The following is a 21,936-nucleotide window of genomic DNA, read 5'->3' as shown; positions in this document are numbered from 1 at the left end:
TAATAAAAATGTGCTTACTTCCCGCACGCATATCTCTGTATATCTCTATATTTTTAAATGTCATCACAATTGTCTACAGTAGAATTTTTCTCAGTGTAGTGCTAAAGCTGTTATTTCTTGCTTTGTTTCAGTTTTCTGTTTTCCTAAAACACGCTGAAAGTTGCAGCAACCAGCAGATGAGCCTCAGAATATATTTTTAACAACAATTATGGTATTTACATCTAGATGTGGGGTGATATAGAACATATAGATTAGATTTATCATGTAGAAAGCAAATATACATCTTGTACTTTAATAGGAATTTTATGATCTTGGCCATTGTCATTGCACTGTCTCCCTCATGAATGGAAGTCCTCTTAAGATCATTTTTCCTTTAGGGTAGAGAAGCATTTGAGGGAAATTGGGTCATGTCATCTGTGCTGTTTGAAAAAAAAATGCATTGAAAAGTAGGAAATATATTACTTTTTCTGAGATCAAAAATTTGTAGTAGGAAAAGGAGGATTTAACTGGTGTGTAGCAGAAACTCATGGTGTTCTTAAATATACCCCTACTGCACCGTTCAGCATCGTCATAAAAAAAAACGGAAACAGAGGTCAGGTACTGGAAGATAAGAAGCAAAAGGCATAATAGCAAGCAAAAAGGGGATACACACAGTGTGTGCTGTTTGATAACATTTATAACCGCTTATTCTTTCCATTCATTGTGATTTTCAAATTTTAGAACATCTATTCTTACAGCAATAAAATTACAATAACCCCTTCTAATATCGGATAACTATGAATTTCAAATTCATGATTTGTGGCTGGGCTAGTGGAAGTGTTCTCTTGCGTTGCTTGTGTGAAAATGTTAAATTTTCTTTTTGAGCTGGTTTATTGTGTAGTTTCTCAACTTGACAGTTCCATCAGGAAACATCTGCTTTGCAAATTGCCAAGTTTCTACCTGTTGCCTTGGTTCTCTGTGTTCTGCATTTTCAATTGGAAGAAGAAAATTCCAGAGCCTTAATATGACCCATAATTACCCCAAGGAATAAAATATGAATAGTTAAAACTGATGTAATAAGCACATGAAAAAGTGTAAGTTGTTAAACTTTGCGTAGTTTGATTCTACAAGTGTCTTTCTGTTAATTCATAATTCCACGTTTATCAAAATTTCTGTGTTCAGGGCAGTGTGAAGGCAATAAAAAGAGCAAATAATTATTGTGATAAGTTTTTGCTGAAATGGATTATCGTAATGGAGAAAACAGAGCATTTGTTTCTGTTTGTTTAGAATTACTAAGTTTAAAAAGCGATCTATAGGAGCAGTTTCACAAATTAATTTTTAATGGACTTCTCAAACATGCAGATCTTTTGATGTCATGTATGAGCTACTTTCTACAGATGGTCTTTTGTGGTCTTTTTTTCAAACCAGAGCACAGTACTTCTGAAAGACATTCGTATGTATTTAAGCTGTATATATATTTGTAACTCATCAGTCTTGTTGTGTTTTAAAGAGCAAAATAAAGTGAAAATTTTTCACTGTGGAATTATTGGTAATTTTTGCTCTTTATTTTAACCACTGAGACATTTTGAATTGCAGTAAAACTTAATTTGCTTTTTGTTTTTTTTTTTTTTTCCTCTAACAAAGAATATACATCAACCGTCTGCATTAACTGAAAATATTATAAGTCTCTGCATTTATTTATATGGATTCTTAATATTTAAATTATATTATGTGATTTTTAACTGAGGACTTTGGATTCATTTATTAAGAATTCTGTTAATTAGAAAAGCATTTTATATCTGTTTAATAAAGGTCATTTTGCTGAATAGGTGAGATAAAGTAGTATATTAGACTTGATTTTCATGCTAAAGCTGACTTCTATTAATTGAGGTTTATATGGTGTTTAATAGAAACAATCCGTTAACTCAGTTGTCCTGCTTACCTACCTGTATAAGGTAGGAGTCGTCTTTGGATTTCAGAAGTGCCAAGTTAAGCACTACTCTCCAATTTGAAATAAACAGAATAATTAAAATGTTTTCAGTTATCCTCTCCCTTCGTGCCATCCTAACCTCAAAATCGGATATACTCATTCTGCTTTTTTAACTTTGATCATAACTAAATGATGATAAAATTGCAGCAACTGTTGGCTAAAATAAAACTGAAAGTGATTAGGATTTGCATTTTAACAATTTGCAGAAACTTCAAGACCAATGCATTGCATTAAAATACTGCATTTAATTTGGAACATGATGCTGTAAGTAGCATCTAGACTGATTTTATTAGTGCTGCTGAAGACTAGATCATATCTTTGACCGTTACTGATGAAGATGTAAAATCATCTGTTCCATTTAAAAACTGAAAAGAGATTTATGGGATAGATGGAATAGACTACTTCTTTACTAATGATGAAACACTAAATGTTTAGGAATTGTAGTCAGCAGTCACCCATTAAATTAGTTTGTAGAACTGTTCTGTGTGTATTAATTGCTGCATCATATCAAGCACCTAAAAAAGCAAAACACTGTCATCACTTTCAAGGCCTTTTTACTTTCTTTGAGCATCTCTTCTGTGTAAGGGTAGAAAGAATTTTTGTTTTACAGAGATGCAGACTGTTACCTATCATATATTGAAGTGGGAAGATACCCAGTGACAGTGCATCTAATGCCGATTTTCCTTTTTCTCCTTTTTTTTATATGCATTTTAGAAAATCTTCAAGACGAAGGGTGTGCATGTATAAACCGAATGCAAAGTGTGAAAGGGCTGAGAAAGCTTTGGGTACACAACAGTTTCTGTCTCAAGAATTTTCATGAAAGATGTATGTAATCTCATAATGTATTTTTCATTTTCAGGTTCTTTTGTCCTCCTCCATGTGTGTATCTTATGGGCAGTGGATGGAAGAAAAAAAAAGAGCAAATGGAACGGGATGGTTGCACTGAGCAAGAGTCACAACCTTGCGCCTTCATTGGAATAGGAAACAGTGACCAAGAAATGCAGCAGCTGAACTTGGAAGGAAAGGTAGAAGACTTAAAATAAACCACCCAGATTACTGCAAAGGATATTATAGCTACATGGTGCATATTTCAAAGAATACCCTTGGATATTTTTGATATCTGTTATTGCACTGTAGCAGGTACTATGTAAGTGGTTTTAAAAAATCCCTCAAAGACACGTAGGACAATTGAATGAGGTAGATGTGGCTCAGGGGATCATAGCTGGGTGCTAACCTTTCATTCATAGGTTGTTGATTCAGAGTCAGTAATCTATTTGGTTGTTTGGTAGGTTATTTAGCTGAAGTAAGGTTTCTGGTCCAGACTCTCTGTTCCTCTCCCTGGCTTGCATGAATTGATAATCTCATCAAGGAGGTATCTGAACATTTACTGCTAGAAGTGGTCTTTAAGTCTCCTTGCATAAAAATATAAATAAAATAGTGACTTCATAAACTTAGTAGATTATATTCTACAGTGATATAAATTGCTGTATGATTTCTTTTAAGAAATATTGACTTAAGCAGAATAGAAATGGCAACTTGAGTGCTCATTTTAGCTGGTTGTTCTACTAAGCACTATTTTGTAGCTATCTGGTATTTCCAGCACAGTCTACTTAGAAATGCTTCGTATGTTGCTGAATAGGAAAAGAATAATCAAAATTATCTTTGAGATTTTTTTTTAAGCTCCTGTTGTCACCTAGCATAAACACTTAGCCAAAAGTAGCTTTCTATTGTTTCAAAACCCTATCATGTCACATCCTTTCAAAGTTTGGCTCAGCACATTTTCTGCCCGGGCAGCCTCTTGGGTGCATCCAGTGCACTGCCTGTATAGCTGTACTCAAATGTAATTTTAAGAGTGCTCTTAACCACTCAGAGATAGCTTTGACACAGTTATAGGCTCTAGTTGTCTGTTTTCAAGTACTGGTAAAGGTCTTTAGAAAGATGCTAAAGTACGGAAGTCAGGTGCTAAACTTCTCAAAGCTGAACAGTAATCATAAAAGATATCCATATGGAAAAGAGGGAAAGAGCAGTTTCTGATCTGTTTTAGAAACTATTGCATGAATTTTCCTATTTTGTTCGTGATTAAATGTACATAGTTTCTTGAACTGGGTTGACTTGAAAGAAGAAACAACAGTTTGTTTTCACCTACAGAATTATTGCACTGCCAAAACGTTATACATATCAGACTCAGACAAGAGAAAGCACTTCATGTTATCAGTAAAAATGTTCTATGGCAATAGTGACGACATTGGTGTGTTCCTCAGTAAACGGATCAAAGTCATCTCCAAACCTTCTAAAAAGAAACAGTCACTGAAAAATGCAGACTGTAAGTATTTTACAGTTCTTTTCCTTATGTAGCAATTAATTTTGCTTCCTGCTAATTTTTTCTTTTGTATTCTGAGGTCTGACTACAAAGCAAATACAATGAAATTTTCAGTTTTTATTTTAATAATGTATTTCAGAACTGTAAACATCAGTGTATTTTAAAGTATTCCAGTATAGCTGGATTACACTGAGTTTTATGCAGTCACAGTTAATTATTGAGAAAATATAAAAGGTCCACCAAACCCACCTTATTCTGAGGAGTGAATCCTTGTAGACAAATGCATAAAGAATGTTCTACCTCAGCTCTCTAAGCTGTTGGATCTCTGAAGCTGCAGTGATCTGGTGCTTAGGATGTTGTGATCAGTATCAAAGAGAGAGCTTTTAGATGGTGATAAATGAGTAGCATCATGTTATTGACACAGCAGTTTGTCACATCACAGCCACCTTCTCACTGTCTCATGCCATTTTCACGTTGTTTTTATTTTTAATACGTTTTGCATGTTTCTTTTTAAGTAATTGGTTAAGAAATCTGTGTAGTGCTATTTCACCAAGATTTATTTTCTTACCGTGTTTTTCATCTAAAGATATCTCTGGTGCTAATGTATAATTGGGAGCATTTTTGGTTTTCCTCCAAAGTTTTTGCCTGCATACCACTGAAGCACCTCAAGAGATACCCTTTTTGTTTTTGTTTTTCTCTCTCTCTTCACTAGTGCTTTAAAAGGCTCTTCCATCTGTGTTGGGCTGGAACCCATTCACCTATGGAATGTGGATCTCGGGGCATGACTAAAGGCAATCTGTTGCTGTGCAGTTCACGCCCGTGGGCTCAGAGTATGCACTGGTGACTTTGTATTCAGACAGATAGTTTTGATGGACAGTGAATATGAACCAAGCATTCTTCGGTAGTAAATATGAATCAAGTGAAAGAAACATGCCAGTTTTGATGGCAAAATGCTAGCTGCTGATTATTTTTTTAGGGGAACATACTTGGCGTTTGTCTCTTGAATGATAAGTAAGTTCAGATCTAAGAAAATTTCAAGCTGCATGGTTATTTTTTACATAGTTATGTCTGTCTTCCTTTCAATTAATTGTGACTTGTAAGAATATTTTTTCTATATACTTCAAAAGATCACTGAAAGTTGTCTAAGTACTTTACAAGGGCAAGCTAAAGCTTCTCAAGTAATTGTTTTTTGGAGAACTGTGAACAGAAGGAGTTGTTAGCTAGCAAGCACCTGCCTGTTCGGCTAAGTGGCAAAATTCCGTGAACTAGCATGCCTTTGGAGAACAGCCACTCTGTTATCCCACTTGTAATTTTGTGATTATTTTTGGTCTGTCACAAATATAATATTTTCTAAATGAACTAATAGTTGAGAATTATCTCTTGATTTCCAGTATTCATCAATTTATTTTACTGTATTTATGACTTTTTGTTACTTTTCTGTGTAATAATCAAGTAATTTTATAATCTCAAGTCTGTATGTGTTTCTTGCAGTATGTATTGCATCAGGGACAAAAGTGGCACTATTTAATAGACTTCGATCCCAAACAGTTAGCACCCGATATTTGCACGTAGAAGGTGGTAATTTCCACGCCAGTTCACAACAGTGGGGAGCGTTCTACATTCACCTCTGTAAGTAAAAAAGAAGTAATATATTTTTTTTTTTACCTCCCTCCCTCCATCCCCACAAAAAAAAAAGTCCTGTATTTTTTCCTCCATATTAATTACCCATATGCAGATTTGTTTTATTACTGAGTGTATGTTTGATGCAATAGTGTGATGTTAAATGTTCCTCCTATCGAGGAAAACAGTGATTAAAATAAATAATCTGAAAATACCTGTTTCATGCAGTGGATGATGATGAATCAGAAGGAGAAGAATTCACAGTGAGAGACGGATACATTCATTATGGGCAGACTGTGAAACTTGTATGCTCAGTTACTGGCATGGCACTCCCAAGACTGGTACAGTTTAATTTCTCCAATACTGTAATTAATTTGTAGATGGCTACTTAATGTGATTGGATACTTGGGTTTGCATTGTTTGCAGTTTTTGGCTTTCTGTGTTTCCTTTTGGTAATACATGTTTCAAATGGAAAATGGCATTCATTTTAATAAAAACATATTTTTGTATCTGCAGGTTTATTCTGTAAGCAAAGAACAGCTCTAAAATAAGCATAGGGAATTTTTGAGAATTCAAACCTTCCAGGTTAATCTGCAAGCTGTCCTTAGGAAAATGTCTATTTTAAAAACAGTAATGTAGGTCTCAGTGTAGCAAGATACTTCTAGACTGATATTCAATAGGTGAATAAAGTCTTTGCAGCCAGTAGGAATATTCCATTTGTTGAGTTCAGCACAGCTTTAAGTGTGCTGCTCATTTGAATCTCAAAGCACTTCTGTATCCTTCTAAGGATACATAATACCAGTGTCAGCTTGCAAAAGCATTTTGGGCACTTACTAATACTGTCTGTTTTAAATATGGAACATTGGGAAAGCCTTTGGAATAACATTTTTTCTTTTTTAGAAAGAGACAATTTCAGCCCTTGTCTTCATCAGAGATAAAAAATTGATTATAACCAGTTAAGATTTGTGAAAAACAACAAAAAATTGCTGACTACACAGTAATTTTTAAAATAAATATTGTATTTTTTATGAATATAATTGAAGTATAATAATAGATTTTTTTCCTCATGTTTTATGCATTTAATGCCAGCTTAAGTGGAATTTTATGTGACTGATAATAAACAGTGCTTCATATGAAAACTTCTCTGAAATTGTGGTTTGTCAACCCACTATGAATTTCATACATGGCTTTGCTAATTCCACTTCTAACTAGAAACAATTTTTACAGTGCAACCATGTAAAGCCAGCCTTACCCACAGGCACAGTTTTTTTCCCCTTCCCAAACTTATTTTACTAGGACTGTAATGAGAATTTCTTTTCCAATATCAAACTTGGCTAAAAAATAGCCTGTTCAAGTAAGTGGTATAAAACGGTAATTTAAAGAGATAATATTTTTTTTATCACATTATTTGATGGAAAAATCCAGACCTGGTTACTACTGATCTGGTTCAGTGCACATGAAATTAAGTCAGAGGATCTCACTTATTTGTGGGCTTCATGTTAATATTTTCTTATTACATAAAAGAGATGCCATCCCCAGAAACGTATTTGTAGTTGGAAACAGATTAAAACCAATTAGGCTAAAGGTTCCTCTTTTGTGGTCTATTGGGAACATTTATCATGCTGCCTTCCAAGATTGATTGAAGGTGATGCGATTGAAAGGCAACTCACAGACATTTTATAGGCTGATGCAAAGAACTTTGAAAAAATAAGTTAATCTTGAAACTTATATTGTTAAAAATGCCATTTATTATAATTAGAAATGTCAGAGGACATGGTTGGCTTTCTGGTTGTTGGCTTAGAAATCTTGTGGCATTTTGGCTGCTGCTTCTGCTGATGTTGCATAAATTAAAGTATTAAACTTTTTTCTAGAAGTTGAGTTAAAATTCCAAGCTACAGATTTCCACTGTTTGTAAGGGAATAATTTTTTTAATTTTAAAATTAAATTAGTGTAACAGCTCTGAATTAAGTCAGCAGATATTTTTTTGCTGAGCTACCAGATATAAAGAACAATTGCTAAGTAATATTTACAACAATTCTTAAGTAGTATTTGGTGACCAACTATTATTAACATATGCTATGATTGTTGTCTTTGCAAAACTGTACTTAAGGACATCTCGATACCTTTAAAGTTAATCCTTATTTTCAACTGTTCTTGTTCAACAGTCAGTCTGCCACAGAATGTTGTTGATGCGGTCAATGGTGGAAGCTTCTGTAGAAGTCTTATTATTATTTGATCTACTGCTCTTTTGTACCAGGAAATGGAACAAAAGTAGATTTTTGCTGAAGCTTCAAGTTTTTTTCCTCAATCTTATAGCAAAAAGGATAAAATATATATACATGCAACACATTGATGCTGTACTACTGCGTGTCACTTCAATGTTGTTTTCTTGTTTCAAAAGCATTGCGAATTATGAATCCAATGTTGGTATTAAAACAGGAGGCATGGAAATTAAAAATAAGTGACCTTTCACTTCCTTTACTAACAGTACATGTATAATCTCCAATAAAGTGAAGTACAGACATCGTCTTAAATATATTTTTGTTCAAATTTTATTCACAGATAATTCGAAAAGTAGATAAACAAACAGCGTTATTGGATGCAGATGATCCAGTATCACAGCTCCATAAATGTGCATTTTACCTTAAAGACACTGAGAGAATGTATTTGTGCCTTTCCCAGGAGAGAATAATACAATTTCAAGTGAGTTGTTTAAAACTATTTCAAAAGCTGAGAAGTGTGGTTGCTGAGTTTTCTCAAATATTCCCAAAATATGCCTGAATGCCAGTTTTGCAGTTGGTTTTGAATGCAAGTCTGATATTTTTGTTTTGAAAAGACAGAGGGTGGAGGGAAATGAAGTTTGTCTCCTTTCCAAATCAGTTTTTCTTTCATTATAACCTTCTTCCATGTCTGTCTAGACAACAAATTCTATTTTTTCCAGTGGAAGAAATGGAAACACACTAGGAACTTAAGCATGCAAATCATAATACTGTGGCTTAACATCCTGGCATATGCCAGTGGAGTTTGACCACTTTTGTCCATTTCTAGATCAAAGCTAATACGAAACAATACAGTCCACAATCACAGAGTCACAGAATGTTAGGAATTGGAAGGGACCTTGAAAGATCATCTAGTCCAATCCCCCTACTGGAGTAGGAACACCTAGATGAGGTTACACAGGAATGTGTCCAGGCGGGTTTTGAATGTCTCCAGAGAGGAGATTCCACAACCTCCCTGGGCAGCCTGTTCCAGTGCTCTGTCACCCTCACTGAGAAGAAGTTTCTTCTCATATTTAAGTGGAACCTCCTGTGTTCCAGTTTGCACCCATTGCCCCTTGTCTTACCATTGGTTGTCACCGAGAAGAGCCTGGCTCCATCCTTGTGACACTCACCCTTTATATATCTGTAAACATTAATGAGGTCACCCCTCTGTTTCCTCTTCTCCAAGCTAAAGAGACCCAGCTCCCTCAGCCTTTCCTCATAAGGGAGATTCTCCACTCCATAATCTTTGTGGCTCTGTGCTGGACTCTCTCCAGCAGCTCCTTGTCCTTCTTGAACTGAGGGGCCCAGAACTGGACACAATATTCCAGATGTGGTCTCACCAGGGCAGAGTAGAGGGGAAGGAGAACCTCTCTCGACCTACTAACCACCCCCCTTCTAATACACCCCAGGATGCCATTGGCCTTCCTGGCCACAAGGGCACAGTGCTGGCTCATGGTCATCTTGCTGTCCACCAGGACCCCCAGGTCCCTTTCCCCTACACTGCTATCTAACAGGTCATTCCCCATCTTATACTGGAACCTGGGGTTGTTCCTGCCCAGGTGCAAGACTCTACACTTGCCCTTGTTATATTTCATTAATTTTTTCCCTGCTTAACTCTCCAGCCTGTCCAGGTCTCGCTGGATGGCAGCACAGCCTTCTGGCGTGTCAGCCACTCCTCCCAGCTTGGTGTCATCAGCAAACTTGCTGATAGTACACTCTATTCCCTCATCCAAATCGCTGATGAATATATTGAATAATACCGGCCCCAGCACTGACCCCTGAGGCACTGCACTAGATACTGGCCTCCAACTAGACTCTGCCCCATTGACCACGACTCTCTGGCTTCTTCCCTTCAGCCAGTTCGCAGTCCACCTCACTACCTGATCATCCCAGACTGTACTTCCTCAGTTTAGCTGTGAGGATGCTGTGGGAGACTGTGTCAAATGCCTTACTCAAGTCAAGGTAGACCACGTCCACCGCTCTGCCATCATCCATCCACCTTGTTATGTCCTCATAAAAGTCAATGAGGTTGGTCAAGCATGACTTTCCCTTGGTGAAGCCATGTTGACTGCCCCTAATGACCTTCTTATCCTTGATATGCCTTGAGATGGCACCAAGGATAAGTCGTTCCATCAGTTTCCCAGGGATGGAGGTGAGGCTGATGGGTCTGTAGTTCCCTGGGTCCTCCTTCCTGCCCTTTTTGAAGACTGGAGTGACATTCACTTTCCTCCAGTCCTCAGGCACCTCTCCCGTTTCCCAAGACTTGGCAAAGATGATTGAGAGTGGTCCAGCAATGACTTCAGCCAGCTCCCTCAGCACCCGCAGATGCATCTGGACCCATGGATTTATGGGTGTCTCATTTCATGATGAATTTAACAGAGTTGCATTGTCTTCCTTCTTGGCTGAGAGTGTAAACATAGACAGCTATGGCAGTTCACCACAGCAATTTGTTAAGCCACAGAAATTGATTTGTCTGTGAAGAATGTAGTTGTCTCAGTCTTCCAAGTATTTTTTTCTCCAGCAGGTGGAGAAAAATATCCCTGGCAAGTTACTGTAACAAGAAGGAACCCGTAGGTAGAGCTGGAAAAACAAACAAACAAACAAAAAAAACTCCACACACAACAAAAAAGAAAAAACACCACCACAGTGTACAATTGTTCTGACAGCTTATGCAATATGCTAACAAATGAAATTGTAGTTGTAGCCTCCTGTGTATGTTAGCATGCTCTTAGCAGACTTTCAGCATGGCACTTCCCATCAGAGTAACGAGACTGTAACCAAGTTCAGGCCTGCCTAAGTATTGCAATTTTCTTTAAACATCCAGGGCAGCTCAGATAGCAGAGGGTGTTGAGAGATAATGCTGTGTTCCAGGAAGATGGCCACACTTGGGAAAGACTTGGGTCTTGCTTAGGATAACAGCTGTAGCTTCTTGGGTAAGAAAGGCAGAGGTAGGAAAGAGGGAAGCTAACTTTTTAAAAATTCCCCTTAATCTAAGGGAAGGCAAAAGAAGGATTGGTAAAGGCTCAGTTGACTTCTATCCTGGATTGGTACAATGGAAAGAGAATATGGGAAGCTTTGCTTGTATTTCAGGAAACATTTGTGACTTGTGGCTCAGAAGGCACCAGGTCTATTTGTTCTACCCACAACACATAGCAGAGATACACCTGTCAATCAATATACTTTCTTGTAAAGGAGAATGAACCTTTGTCAAGAAGAAGAAAGCTATGAAACAGGAATTCCCATAACTCAGGGTCAGCCTTGCTCATTGGTCTTTCTCGAAATATTGTATGGGAGGGGCTGAATGAAGAGACAACTCCTGCTTCTCTTGACAACTGCCTTAGTTCAACATCCTGGAATTGCCTGTGGGACTACCAGGACATCATACCACTCTTCAGTTTCTGCAGCTCTCATGGAGCCCAGTCTCATAAGAGCTCAGAATTTTCCACATGGGTAGGTCTTAGATAAAAGTACAACCCACTATTCTGGATACTTTTAGTGGAGTAGGTACCTGCTGCTTCTACTTGTTGAATAAAATCTGTTAACTTGCACATTGGGCTATTATCACTCTTTGGTAAGTGAAAGTCACTATGGAAGATAAATTCTGTCTACCAGTGGCAAGAGAGAAATCTCATATCATTTTTATTTCCTTTGGACCAGAAGACCAAGACCAGAGAAACAGGCATGTGTAGCATCTTTCACCTGCCTACTCTTAAGCACTTACTGTTGAATACAGTTCTTCTAGTAGGAGTCTAGACAGACTGTGATCACTGTGGGGAGGAAAAAAAAAACCACAAACAAAAAAACCCACAAAAAAACCAAACCAAACACAAACAAAAACCAAACAAACAAACAAAAAAAACCCACCACAACAACAAAACAACCCTCCAAAAAACCACAGGCACACAAAATACTCCAGGCTTTAGGGTAGCAAGTCTCTCTTGGGTGAATGGAAATAGCCCAATATAGAGACCTGAGAGGCTGTGGAAAGTAAGCAGGTCAGCATGAACCTATAGAAAATTTGACGTTCAGTTGCTTAAGTACCAGCCAGATCTCTCTTTAAAGATCTCCATGCATTCTGGAGAATGCAGAAAGAACGTAAATAATAATGCCTTATTGGATCAGAGCATAGTCCATATGTATGTCTAGCAGCAGCAACAGGAGATGGTGCTTACAGGAGGGAGGCAGATCTGGATGCTTTGTGTGGTCCAGTGCAGTTGTACTCTGCCAGCACCCACGCTTCTTATATTAAGGGTTGTTGAAGACTGCATGTCCGACTCTTGCTATCATTTGGTAAATGCGTGTGTGGTCCATCAGTTTGAGTTCTTTTGAATGTGCTGGTGCTCTCTTTTTCTGCAGTATTCGGTGGCAGAAAGTTCAAGAGGTTTCCTGTCCGCTGTGTAGTAAACTTTGCTTTGTTTTGAATGAGCTAATAGTTTCTGTGAGTGATTCCTAGTTCCAGTTTTGCAGGTTTTAGTAAGCAACAGTTCTGCATTCACCTCGTCCATCAATATCTTAATTTCTTCTCTCCAAACTGGAGAGTCACAGTCTTTTCAATTTTTTCTCATAAGGTCAGCAGCTCCTTGGTGACTTTATTTGCCTCTTTTGTACCTTCTCTTTTCACCATGGCTTTCTTTTAGATGGGGAGACCAGAACTGCATACAGTATTCCAGAATTATGTGAACACGATTTACACTGGCAAAATAATACCTGATACCTTGTTCTCAATATTTTTTTCTGATTATGTCCAACATTGTGTTGCCGCTTGAGGATGCCACTGCACATCAAGCTGGTGATTTCAGAAGACTGTCAGTGGTGACTCCAGAATCCTGAGTTGTAACTACCAGTTCCAAGTTCAGTATTTTATGGACACATGTTCAGAATTTTTCTTAAGAAACCTCATTTTTATCTAAATTAAAGCTCATTTCCTCTTTTTTTTCCACTTCTGGACATAAAATCCTTGATATTGTAAAAGCACTTCACTACCTGAAAAACTTAGGATCATGCAGAGTTTTGAAGATTTGACTTTGCTAGTACACTGATGAGGATGTTGACCAAAACAGATTGTAACACCAGTATTGGGGACGAGATTGGGCTATTGGCATTTGCATTTTGAAAGAAGAATGACTGTTAAGTTCTACCTTTTGTTTTTTGCTTTCCTTTAATCAGCTTTCTATTAAAAAGAAACAAACACACAACTTTTTCTAATCCATTATAATTTCATTTCTTTAACATCCTTTGGTATAGAACTTTCTTGAGGTATTTTCTGAGGAGAGGGATTAGTGGTGTTTGGTTGATATATTTTTTTCTTTTTTTTTTTTTTTTCCTTTTTTTCTTTTTTTAATACAAATATATTCCTTAGATTCCTTTTGTCTGTGTCTTTGTTGTGTTTACCAGTTCTTGGGCTATTCTGTCTTTTTTCTGTTAATGTTATGCTGTTTGTTTCCCATTCAGTTTCCATGTGAAGCCAGTCAATACATGAGGTACTTAACATGGTGTTAAGGCATTTTAGTGCCACCTGTTGAGAAAGTTTAATCATAAAAGGGAAGGAAAGAGTGGGGAAATGGTGTCTGGAGGTAAACTGCTGTATTTGGAAGTGACAAGGAATGCTTTTCAAGAAGAGGAATCATAGTCTTTCAAGGATTTCTGTGACAGAGTGTTCTGAAATGGTTCTCGACATAGCGGGACTTTCAGAACAAATTCTCTGGCATTTGCCTTCCGCTTTGTGGCAGGGGTTTAGCAGATCTGAAGAAGCCAGTCAAGGATCTTGTATAGGTTAATTAATTTTTTATATCCATAGTTGTATTTGTCATGAGTTGAAGTATGTCAGTCCGTGCTAACAGGAATAGTAGTCAACCTCTGTGAAAGATGTCATGCATCAGATTAGTATACAACAGTTCTTCTTTTGAAGTTGGGCTAGTAATTTAGAAAGATCTGTAGTTACTGTCCTTGTTGCAGAGTTCCCTCACAAGCTGTTTTCAGTGCTTTTTTACATGATCATATCAGAGCGGAGAGTCCACATGAGAACGCAGCTTTGATCTTCTTTTCATCTGGATTGGTAGATTCGTGCTAACTGAAGTTTGTCCAACAGTTTTGAAGAGTGAAGGTTGTAGTTACATACCTGAATATACTTAAAGCTTAGAGGAAGAAAACAGAATTTAGGTATTAAAATCAGAATTTTTTAGTCCCATTTGTTTCTGTGACTGTGTTTAACCTATACACAATTTCCTTATTGGTTGCTAGATGATTTAATTGTTCAGAGAGGCTTTTGTTGCCATAAAAACTAGTTGTCAGTGTATTTTTTTAATCTATGTATATATGTATGTACACTAATTTAGTAATCTTTACAAGGAGACAGTGAAAGTTTCTGACTAATTCGCAAAGTTGTCATTTCAGCTTCTCTCCTATCTCTTTTGACAAAACACTGAACTACAAGCTTGTGTTTTCTATAATTTTGTGGATGGTGAAGAAATCTCTAAAAACAAAAAAAATCTTGGCCAGATGTAAATTGTAACTAATGAAAAGTATTCCACTTCAGTATGTAGCTGTTTTTGTCACTTTGCGTTAATAAAACAACATCTGTTTCAAAGTAGCTACTTCTAGGTGCTGTAGTTTGTTGGTTAATGGCTATTGAATAACGTTAAAACTTTGAAAGCTGAACTAAAAGAAAACTCAGTAATAAACAGAAGGCTGGAGAGGTGACGGTATCATAGATGACAGTTACAGTTATCCTCACAAGTTTTAGTTTTCTACTAGTTTTGCTGCAATGTATGAGACTGTTTCTCTAGGTCATTGTATTAGAGGAAAAACATAAGGAAATATTTTACTGAAATAAAAGTCATTGTTACTGGCTGAATTGTTTTTTAGCTCTGTGCTTGGCAAATAAATCTACAGGTCAGACTTAAAATTTCCTTCTTTCTAAGGCCACTCCATGCCCAAAAGAACCAAATAAAGAAATGATTAATGATGGAGCTTCTTGGACAATCATTAGCACAGATAAAGCAGAATACACATTTTATGAGGGGATGGGACCGGTCCATGCTCCAGTGACACCTGTGCCTGTTGTAGAAAGTCTTCAAGTAAGTTTATTTTTTTGAACAAGCTCTCTCATGTGAGATTATTTTATCATACTGGTTTAACCTTCATGGTACCTTTGTGCAATACTGTGGGTAAACATTCATACTAGCTTTATAAATAGGAAAATTACTTTATGTTGCAGTATTTTTTCTTACCTATTATACATTTCAGATTACATGAGCCTATCCATCACAGGGATAATATTAATATTGTTCTGTACGTTAAGGATTGTATTTCTTAAAATACTACCATAGTTATATCCTTTAATGACTTCTACTTTGGTTTCATTATTTAGAAATTGATTTTGGGTCTTAAAACAGCTAATTATAGATCAAAGACCAGACTGAAACCTTATTAAGAAAATTAGCATTCTGCTGTGGAAAACCTTGAAGCTCTTGTAACATGTTCTCTGAAAGATGCTTTGTTCTTTGTTTTCAAAGCCTTGTTGACTTCTAAGTGGAAACTATCAAAACTTAGAAGTTCCTTCAGGATACCAAATTAATTGGCAGTATCTTTTAGATTTGTTACTTCTTTACAGTTCAGTTGTGTAGGTGTGTTTGCTTCAGTTTTATCCGGCTGACTGAAACAGCACTGTTTATAGTTCTTGTACAAATGTGAACAATTTTTTTTCTGGTTTTGTTCTTTTGTTTTGTTTTGGTGGTTTTGGTTTTTGGAGGGAGGCTTTCTATGGTTTTGGTTTTGTTGTGGTTTTTTGTGTTGTATTTTTTTGCCCCCCCTTTTTTTTTTTTTTCCTGAGAAGGGTGTGTTTGTTTTTATTAATACATGTTTTTTTGTCGATTTTCCTTTTTTTCCCATTCACTCCCTTTCCAGTTGAATGGTGGCGGGGATGTAGCAATGTTGGAACTTACGGGGCAGAACTTCACTCCAAATTTACGTGTCTGGTTTGGGGATGTGGAAGCTGAAACCATGTACAGGTACAGTATTTCCTACTATTTTTATGGTGATGACATTTTACTGGACGCTGTAAAGAGCGTGTCCTCACGTGTATAGGCTCAAGCGTGTACTTCCTACACTGCAGAAAGGGATCTGGGGTTCTGGTTGACAGAGCTCAGTATGAGTCAGCAGCTTGCCCTGGAGCCGAGAGGGCAACCTGCATCCCTCTGGTTACAGGAGGTGATTATCCCACTGCGTATAGCATTGGTACAACCTCACCTCGAGTACTGTGTGCAGTTCTGGGCCCCACAATTTAAGAAGGATGTGAAGGCACTTGACTGCACCCAGAGAAGGGCCAGCAGAGGTGGTAAGGGCTGGAAGGCATGTCCTGTGAGGAGCAGCTGAGGACTTCGGGTTTGTCTAGTTTGGAGAGAAGGAGGCTGACAGGTGACCTCATTGCCCTATACAGCTTCTTGAAGAGGGGAAGTGGAGACGGAGGTGCTGAGTTCTTCTCCGTGGTATCATGTACCAGGATGTGTGGAAATGGTTCAAAGCTGCACCAGGGAAGGTTCAACCTGGACATTAGGAAACATTTCTTTACTAGGAGGGTAGTCGAAGACTGGAACATGCTTCCCAGAGAGATGGTCAATGCCCCAAGCCTGTCAGTGTTTACAAGGCATTTGGACAACGGCTTTAATAACATGCTTTAACTTCTGGTCAGGCTGTTGAACTAGGTGATTTTTGTAAGTCCCTTCCAACTGAACTATTTTGTTCTGTTGTATTTAAACTGAAGTTTATTATGCTCAGTTGACTCTCTCTTTTTCAGATGCGCAGAGAGCATGCTATGTGTTGTTCCAGACATTTCTGCATTTCGAGAGGGTTGGAGGTGGGTCCGTCAGCCAGTCCAGGTGCCAGTAACTTTGGTCCGTAACGATGGCATAATTTACTCCACCAGCCTTACCTTTACATACACACCGGAACCAGGGCCACGACCACACTGCAGCGCTGCTGGAGCAATCCTCAGAGCTAACTCAAGCCTCATGGCTTCCAGCGAAACAAACGCAAACAGCGAGGGAAGTTACACAAACGTCAGCACAAACCCAACCAATGTCACATCATCTACAGCGACTGTAGTTTCCTAACTACTGTTGTTTGTATGGACTTTAACTGACTTTTAAGTGCTCCATTCAAGAGAACTGAACAATTTTTGTGGTTTCATGGGAAAACACCTTTCAATTTTAGGTGATATTATTTGAACTTTGTTACCTGCAAGTGCTGATCTTGAATATAGAAGCCACAATAAAAAAAAAAAAATCCGAAACATAAGAACTTTATTGAAAATCTATTTTTCAGCTGTTTTTTTTTTTAATGGGCAAGAAACAAAAAAATGTGGCTGGGATACACGTTGGGCAAACTAGAAAACATGAACACAACATAGTTTTTATGGACCAAGAAACTTGTATAAGCTTTAGTATAAAAGGTACATTTTCACCATACCTTTTTTGTATCACAACATATAGTACACTTTTGTTACCAAATAGTTTATATTTTTTTTTTCTCTGAGCTTTTGCTCTGAAGTATATTCAGGTTCCAAGCCTGACCATGCTTGTATAATCTAATTACCATACTCTTCCAGTTTAAAAAAAATATATATATTTTTGGTCTGTGGCTGGAACTGTTCCTTTTTTTAAACTGAAGTCTTGTGACTTTTTATGAACTGAAATTGTTTTTATTTCAGCAAGTAGAACCTTGTAAAGGCCAGCATATTTTTTTTAAGATTATATGAAGTCTGTGCAAAAGCTTTAAAAAAATGCCTCTGCCTTGCCTGCAATACATGCAATGTATGTTAACTTTAGTGCTCTGTTTTCAGTCATTGTTAATAGTTATTTCTGTTTTCCTTTTTTAAATATGTATTTATAGTGATAATTCATGAGGTTCTAACATTACACGAGTTTTTTTTTTTAAAGTGGCATCTCAGCAGTCGTCTTAATGATTGTTCATGTCACAGGCATATGTTGCTGTTTTTGAAGGGTTGTTACTGGGTTACTCCCTCTCTTCCTTGCTCAGTCATATTGCATCAGAAAATGTTTCAGGATCTGTTCAGGTTTTTCTAATCTTGTACATAATTTGTATTAAGTGTAAGTTAAATGTTTTATTTCGAAAGTGGAAGTTCCCAAGAACTTCATTTGGCAGCATGTCTTCTGTCTTGTTGGCATGTAACTAAAATACCATGATAAGTATGTGCTACAAACGGGATTGGTAGGTGATGCCCTTCATCACTTGAGAATCACAGCAAGCATGTTTTTCTTCATACTGTTGGGTAAATTAGGCCAGACTTTGATGTTAACACTTGTATTGAGAACGTGCTTTCATTGTGAAGTGATCATACCATAATAACTAGAAATAAATTTTGTTACTTAGAAATGGGCAAATAGAAAATCATAAAAGCACTATGAAGATGTCAACTCCTCCCATCCTTTTTTCCTGTGGGTTTCTCTTTCCCTGCCAGCAGCTTGTGCAACATTCAAGTCTTCTCTCCATCGTAAATTCAAGGCTGATTTGCACTTTGACTTTGGTTGTTGCATTTGTTTTTTCATTTTGTCTTTGCCATGTTTTGCCCCACTTGCAGACCTTCCTGCTTCATTTGTATTTGAAAGTATACCCTAGTAGTTTATTTGTAGTCACAGAACTAGGCATAGACTCATAGGACAAGTTCTGATAGCGCGATCATCTTCTTTAAAAGCCAAAACACGAATTTTATGGTGTGTTCAGCGTTTTCTGTACCCTGAAGCAAGAGCCACAACTGCTGTTTGTGAACCTGTGGCTTCCTCTAGTGTACTTCTTACGAGCTTATGTGTTGACCATTTTCATAGGGTTTTTATTTCTGACCACTTATTCCAGTTTCAGCACCCACCACCGTTTTAAAGAATTGTCTCTGCACCATATTTGTGTCCTGTGACGCTCCATTCTACTTGTTTCCTCTAGTGCTCCGTTGTGTGTGTGAAAACAGTGTGGTTAAAGGAAGAAACTGGTTGTAAAGCATATTTAGCTAATAGTGAAATCAGTGCCACTGTCCTTCTAAAACGTGCTTGTATTCTACCACAGGCCTTCATATTTGCTCTTCTGCATTACAAAACTTATTCCCGTGACATAGTTGCAATGCTGGTTCTTAGCACTAGTGAATACTGCCTCACCTCATCTCCATTCAGTGACCAAGGGCAGAATTCATTGTGGCCTTATCTCCGTTTAAAACTGTTTACTGGCATTTACTTGCAAATCTGTTTACCTTTGTGTGTGCTATAAAATTTCATTGTAATTGTGTTGTGGCAGCAATCATTTCACTGTGGTTTTGTTAGAAACACATAAGTATCTTACAGTATGGCTTAATTCAAGAGCCACAGATTTTCATCATTGATTAGACTGAGAATTCAAATAAGCAATATATATATATATATATATCAGATTTAGAGTGTAAAGAGCAAACCATGATATACACACAGTAGGCAAACCATGACAAGCCTTTTAACCTTTAAAGACTATTTAAAACAGCTTTTCAGAACTTGACACCTGCTTTTATACTCATTATTTTAAAATTTTTACATATAAATGCAATACTTTTTATATTCAGTTTCTTGCAATAATTTTGCCCAATAGATATAATATTCCTTGACTTGTAAAAAAACTAATGACTTAGCCTAATTTCTGCTGTTCTACACACTACAGCCACGTGGGTGAAAAACAAACTAGTACGTTCTGCTTACAAGACCATTTAAAACCCCTTTTTTTCCTTGGGCTTGTGGGTCCATTGTTGCCAGTAGTTATTCTGTAGTACAGAAATGGTCTTCCAGGTCCTTGCTGTTGCTAAGATGTCCAGTTGTTTCGATATGTTATCTTCCTGAACTTATTCCTGTGGGGTGATATTGTTACATTTATTGGCCTTGTGAGCTGTTAATCAATTTTCATAATATTAACAATATCTCAAGATTTTGGTAAAACTATTTTTAGAATGTTTCAATATGAAACTATTATAACTGTTCAAGTCTAGCTGTTAAGTCTGCTGTTAATTCTACATACATAGAAATTGAGTCTGTGTTCAGAATGTTGTTGTAGTTCCAACTATAGGAGGAAAAAGCAAATTAAGTGCTCAAATTTAGCTATGCCTTTTCTTGTTTTCTTTTGTTTGGAACTGCATTTCAGAATTCAACACTAGCGTAGTCTTTAATCATCTGCTGCTGATGTTTTTCCTAATTATTTGCCCTGAGGGCATCCCACGACTGTGTTAATAATGGTATTCTGTAATGCTTTTCATTGCACAGACTTATGAAATCAGAATGGTTACCTGAGAAAACATGAACTCAAGACATAAATCAGTGAATTCCTCATATACAAAATATTATTGCCAGTGAGACAAATTATCTATTGGAGGTAAACTATCCACTAGTAGATGAAATTACTGCATAGCATTGTCCATCTTGAAACTAAGACACTCTTCAGTTATTAACCATATTATTTACTTTCTTTCAAAAGTAGCTGTGTTTATGAGTACTGAACAAATGTGTATACTTTCCTGTGCCAGACTTTTGACTTTGTTTTCAAGCACTGTACTATGGGATTGAGTGGCAGCTTTGTTAGAAAAATAAGTATATTAGGGTTTCTACTTAACCCTTTTAGGACTGAAAAATTTCTTCCCTTTTAGAAGTTGTGAAATAAATGAGCAGTTCTGACTTTATAAGCATTCTGTCTGTGTTCAGCACTGCATTTGCCCCATCTGGAGGTGCTATGCTCATGTCAATTTTTTTAAAATCTTGTAGCATGTGTATGCATTCAGTCTTAAAAGGGTTATTTTTACAAACTGTGCACCTGTAAAGTTTCTTAGCAATAAGGTAGAAAAATTAGCAAGTTCTTACCATAATTTTGTAGAATTAATTGCTCAGTTCCATACTTCATCAAGAGGAACCCTGCAATATGGGCAGTTTTGAGGATTAAATAAAAGTGAAATGTAAACCACATAAAAGTGTTTTTGTCAAGTGTACTCTCTGTGTGTATGTGCATATAATATTTGGTTTCGTTTTTCTTCTACAAGGCTAAAGTTGAAATGCTATGTTACTGTTGATGTGACAAACATAATTGAACATCTGTACGATGATATAAAAGTAGTTATGATTTGATCAGGTGTTGAAACTTGCCATGTTTTTGCGGATTTTCTTCAGTGTTAACCAAGGAATATGTTGGTTGGTTGTTGTTGGTTTTGCTTGTTTGTTTTCCTTTTTTTTTTTTTTCCTTTTTGGTGAATGAACAGTGAGGTCATCTATGGATCCAGAACAGCACAGAAGACGACCAGCCCCAGGAGTGGAAAAGTCATCAGTAATTGTGAGGCTTTGCACACTGGACTCCACTTAAATGGGATAAGGAATGTCCACCCCAGAATCTAAATCTGTTTTGTTACTGCTTGTATTATTGCTGGAGTTAGATAAGAAACTGTTTTTTCCAATAATGTAAAACAAAAAAAAAAAGGTTCACTTTTTTATATTATTTATTAAATAAGAAAAAATGAACTGTGTTTAATTGTTTAGCAACTTTATTATTGTAAGTAGTATACCTGACTTGTTCTCATGCTTTACTTAGTTGCAGGCTGTCTGGTATTTCTTTCACTTGGTAAATAATTAGAACTAGAAATGTGGCAAGCCAGCCTATTTCTTGTTTTGACAAAATACTCTAGTAGGGCCATGAGGAACAACTAGAATTATGTGATCTTTTAGTTGGCAAGCACAAGTGACACAGTCACTTGGAAGAGATGG

The 21,936-nt window shown here is 36.9% G+C and overlaps 1 protein-coding gene across 1 annotated transcript in view; it reads left to right on the top strand.

Moving 5' to 3' along the window:
- Positions 1-21,698, top strand: part of RBPJ (recombination signal binding protein for immunoglobulin kappa J region) — a 66,684-nt gene extending 44,986 nt beyond the window's left edge. Inside the window, exons 4-11 of the mRNA XM_082052035.1 lie at positions 2,829-2,994; positions 4,118-4,292; positions 5,781-5,918; positions 6,138-6,250; positions 8,472-8,612; positions 15,091-15,246; positions 16,076-16,179; positions 16,965-21,698. Coding sequence (XP_081908161.1) covers positions 2,829-2,994; positions 4,118-4,292; positions 5,781-5,918; positions 6,138-6,250; positions 8,472-8,612; positions 15,091-15,246; positions 16,076-16,179; positions 16,965-17,280 — 1,309 coding nt within the window. The 3' untranslated portion in view covers positions 17,281-21,698. The remainder of the gene's footprint in view (positions 1-2,828; positions 2,995-4,117; positions 4,293-5,780; positions 5,919-6,137; positions 6,251-8,471; positions 8,613-15,090; positions 15,247-16,075; positions 16,180-16,964) is intronic.
- The last annotated feature ends 238 nt before the right edge of the window (positions 21,699-21,936 follow it).

The sequence above is a fragment of the Streptopelia decaocto genome (genome assembly GCF_964273445.1).
Source record: "Streptopelia decaocto genome assembly, chromosome: 4".
Lineage (NCBI taxonomy): Eukaryota > Metazoa > Chordata > Aves > Columbiformes > Columbidae > Streptopelia > Streptopelia decaocto.
This window is presented reverse-complemented; position numbering and strand designations above follow the sequence as displayed.